The 4,741-nt window shown below is 44.9% G+C and overlaps 1 protein-coding gene across 1 annotated transcript in view; it reads right to left on the bottom strand.

The window, feature by feature from the left end:
- Nucleotides 1-4,741, bottom strand: part of LOC102671532 (regulating synaptic membrane exocytosis protein 2) — a 63,103-nt gene that overhangs the window by 55,133 nt on the left and 3,229 nt on the right. The window contains 1 exon segment of the mRNA XM_031509578.1: nucleotides 2,238-2,442. Coding sequence (XP_031365438.1) covers nucleotides 2,238-2,442 — 205 coding nt within the window.

The following is a 4,741-nucleotide window of genomic DNA, read 5'->3' as shown; positions in this document are numbered from 1 at the left end:
GAGGCAAAGTTTCGACGATCAATTCAATTACCATCGAATAATCTTATCTTATAATCTTGTTCCAACATTTCGAAAATAACTTCCGATACAATTAATTATAACAACAACAATCCAACAACAAGCTTTCCATCGTACCCATCGTTCCATTTATCCAATTATCATCGATATCGCTTTAAACGAACGAGAGGATATCGAAGAATATATATATATATATATATATATATAAAGAGAGAGCAAGAGAAATAAAATCTTCTCGAGGAATGCGAGAAAAAAGATCATCCTTCCCTCTCTTCCTCTCCCTCTCTCCCGTTGACGATGAAAACCCTATGGAAATCGAGCGATCAGGCCGGGGAAATAGAGGCGCAAAACAGGCGGGAAACGCTATTCGCTATTTAACGATGGCTTTACGCCCACATACGCTACACACGCGCGCGTCCGCGATAAGGGTTAATTGGTATAGCACGGGGAAAGGGGGCCAGTGAGGGTTGGTGAGAGTTGGGCAGAAGGGGGGAGGGTAGAGTGCCGCTATAGGTCAATTATTTCCACGTATTTCAAGCGATACGCGGCCGTTATCGTCTTTCCCGATACCCGACCGCTCTTAATTGTTTCCAGGAAGTTGACATTTCCTGGCCTGCACTTTTAACGCCGGTCATACCGAGGGGGAGATGAGGGGATGGGGAAGGAGGAAGGGGAGATGTGTATGTGTGTGTGTGTGTGGAGTCGCGACAAAGACGTGTTTCGAAATCTTCCTCCCCCTCCGCTTAGAGAATAAATGGGCCGCCTTCAAGACGCGATAAATCACGGTGGCGCGGATCCAATTTTCCGCGAACATCGAGAGGATGGAACTGCGTGAAATCGCTGGAATCTTCGATAACGCGAGAACGAGACCTTCCTACGCCATTAAACGCCTCTTCCACCTCTATTGCCTTCGACATCGATCTAATTTTTCAACGTTTCTTCGCTTTTCCCTCTTACGCCTCCCCTTTCCTCCCTCCCTCCCTCTTTATTATTATTATTCTCTATTAAACAAAAAATTTAAAATCTCCATCTTTTGGCTAGTTTAGTAAATTTTCAGATTGGAAATGGAAAAAATGTTGTAAATCTTTTTCGAATTAACCGGATCTCTATTTTATTTAGAGATATTGATGTAACGAGGAATGCGAGAGTTCCATTGAGAAATGTATGGCGAGATAATAGCTCAAAGAATCGTAGCCTGGTTTCCGTTTCTGATGCACTCAAGATCCCATTGATCAGAGTTATCAGTGGGGAGAGTCGAGCCAGTGACTCTGGTTTTCGGACCGGTTTTCACGCCATCGATTCGCGTGGGAGGACCTTCGCGTGCACGATCGACAATCTCGTTTATCGACCTGTGATGACGTCTCTCCTCTCCTACTCTCGCGCCGATTATTTCCTAGAAGTTTAAACGAATCCTCTCGCGTTATCGTTCAAACGATACCGCGCGAAATTCGGGGAAATTCGTTCGATCGATGAAAAAAATTGGACGATGGTTTTGCAATTAAGAGGATGATTCGAATATTTTTCGCATCTAAGGAGAATTTATTTGGATTTTCGTGAGGGGCGTGAAAAGAACGCGAGCCTTGAAATGTCACGAGAGGCAAGGCGTTTCCGGTGCTCGCGCACCGAATGCACCGTCACAGAGGATTTTCCTTTGATCCCTTCATTTAGGTAATGAATCTTTTTTTTTTTTTGGTCGCTAGATCTGACCGGCGCGTGGCGACAAATAAAACTTGTGATCCCTCAAAGCGTAGATGTTCACTAAATTTAAGTAGCTTCCCCGTAATTAAAAGAAAAATAACGGATTATCCTGCCATCTTGCGTTTCGAAACTTTTTTTAACGTCCAATTAAAAAGAAAAAAAGAACAAATAACGCGTTTAAAGCTTTCAAAAACCGGGGATAATTTCGGGAGAATACGAAAAGACACGAGTATTCTTCGTCGATTACGCAATATCGATACGCAAATATCGCGTTGGAAACTTTAAAAGACAGCCGATGTGATGCGAGATAACCGATATTCAGGCCAGGTGTAAAGTTCAACGACAGCGGATCGAATAATGGAAAGTTGGAGGCAATTAGTCAGTCTGAAACTCCACCCTTGAGTGTCGGGGCGTGAAACGCGAGCGTAAAAGAAAAAAAACAGTGGGGAATTAGACCGAGGAGAGGGCTCGATTCCTCCGGATAATATATCTTGCCGTTTCTTTCCCGATCTCTCCCCTACCTTGGTCGACCGTAGAGTGACCTTTCCGCCGCAGCGTGCGCAGCACCGGATGCTGCAGTAGTTGCAGATGTGACCGACGCCGTCGGCGAACTTGGTTTTCAGGCATATGTGACACGTGGCGTGCAGCTCCACTCCCGCCTTCTTGTGTTTCTCCGAGCAGGCACGTATCCTTTCCTCGAGGATCTTCACCTCATCCTGCTTCCGTCTGCAAACGATAAGGAAGAATAATTAATCCATCTTTGAACGGAAATGAAATGGAAACGAAGGATTTACTTTAGAAGGAGAAGAGTTCGATATTGAGAACGTTGAGGATGTTGTACGATGAAATCGTATTCCGACGGTACGATCGATTTAAGAGCATTATTTCATCGAGTTTCTTTCATACGAAACACGGGAATGGATGAAACAAGAGGGAGATCAAATTTAGAAACAGTCGACGTCGTATGCAAATTACAGACTAAACTAGACGCACGTTGCATTCGAGTAGGAATTCGTCGAAAAAGAAGAAGAGATTCGGGATCGCAGGGAAGACGTGTTCGTATCCAGCCTTCGTATATAAATATGTAAACGCGTTTGTATACGTACGTGCTCAGTTGCATTCTAACAACCCTTTCTTACGTAACTTCGAGAATGGGATAGGAAGTGGAAAAGGAGGAAAACAGAGGAGAAAAAGCCAGCTTCTTCGAGCGTGGGAGGTTGGTTTCAGAAGAGTCGAGCCGCCATTAGACTCCTCGATAATTGCGGATCCTCAATTTTCGGAGGGTTCGAACAAAGCTAAGATACAGAGATCCGTCTCTTTCCCTCTCCGCCCCTTGGCCTGCCATTAAAATTCAACCGACAATCGTCCTTCGTCGAGCCGAGATTTTTCTGCAAATTGCAGCAACGGCGTCGCTCCACTTTTATCTGCCCTCTCCTCCCCCCTCCCCTCCCTTCTCCTCGCCATGATTTCGTTTACTAGCCAGCAGCTACTTAATTCCAGCCGCGTAACTAATTCGCAGCGCGACGTTTTTTTAACCCTCGCTCGTTTCCGCTTTCACCGATGATTTTCAAGAGATTCAAGGAACCGAAACAACCATCGATTTTCATCCTCGTTCTCTGAGACTCTGCTAATTCTCGAGCGGAGAAAGAGCTTACGTATTATTGTAGATATCGAGAATCGTCGGCTGCTCGAGCAAACAAAGGGACTAGAAGATCGAGTTCGATAAGTAACGTTCAATCCTCGTGCGAATGCACTCTGGTCTTATTGTGTCATACACTTTAGAAACTAGATGTCGACTATAGTCTTTCTATTTATGCATCGTATAAACGTTTCCTGTCGATAGAACCGGAGGAGATAACAGGTGGCAAAGAAATTTTATTGCTATCAATCCGATGGACGATGCAGGGATATAACCTCTGATCGATGAAAAATCCACGCTTTCCAGCGTGTTCTGTGCCTATCTCATTCGCCACAACAATTTCTTAAACTTATTCGTTCGAGGAAAGGGATTTTGTCAAGGTATTCGATTTCAAGAAGTGGTGGAATTATTCGCGAACGAAAGGAAGGAGCAAAATGATAATTCGTTCGATTAATGGGGGAAATTATTGGGAATATTGTGAGTACTTGCAGTTAGGAGGAAATGGTCAGATTTAATACCAGGGGAGTCGATTTATCGGCGAGGTGATTGAACTGGAATGGAATGTGACCGATGTCATCGATTTATTCTATCTACAGCCAGCTTAGTACGTTTTCGTCGTCGAGAAATTCTGATACTGTTCAATCTGTACGTAGTAATTTTCCATCTCTCGTATCGCTCCTTTCCAAATAACTAATTTTAACGAACGACGCGCGACCCGATTACGAGAGAATTTTCTTTGAGAAGAGCGGTACTCGTAAACAATGTTAACCACTCTAATCACAAGGGATGAAGATGACGAGCAGGCAAGAGATATATCTGCAAGCCAAGTAGGTTAGGGCGAAAGATGGACGAGATGGAGGAAAATGAAAGAGACGGGAACACTTGGCACGAGCCTACGAGCTCTACCATCGCCACAAAGTCTCCGGATCGCGTGTACGTGGACGAAGGAAAGTTGGGAATCGCGAGGGTTGTTGGCACCAACGGTTTCGAACTTGGATCCCCGTGCGAACGAATTTCCGTCGAATTCCTTTTGATCGTTATCCACTTTCCACCATTAGCTCCTTGCACAGAGAGGGAAGATCCTATATAACACGCTTATATTAAATACGTAGACGGCAGTCGATGGAGTTTCGTAGCGGAAATTTGCATGGAAACGGTAGCGAGCTACGGGCTACGAGCGGTAACCTAAATCTTGAGTTTGCCGATCGAGTCAAAGGTTGTGGCTGCATGTCACAAAGCATATATATATATACGTATAGATATAGAGACACACAGTGTACGTGCGCCCGCCCACGTTACTCTAATTGCTTTACCAATAATCGCGCGCGACTCACGAACACGCGACGACGATCGGTCGAGTTGAAACGGCTCGTCGTCGCGTTGCAA

Source organism: Apis dorsata, unplaced genomic scaffold, assembly GCF_000469605.1.
Source record: "Apis dorsata unplaced genomic scaffold, Apis dorsata 1.3 scaffold_163, whole genome shotgun sequence".
Taxonomy (NCBI): Eukaryota; Metazoa; Arthropoda; class Insecta; order Hymenoptera; family Apidae; genus Apis; species Apis dorsata.
This window is presented reverse-complemented; position numbering and strand designations above follow the sequence as displayed.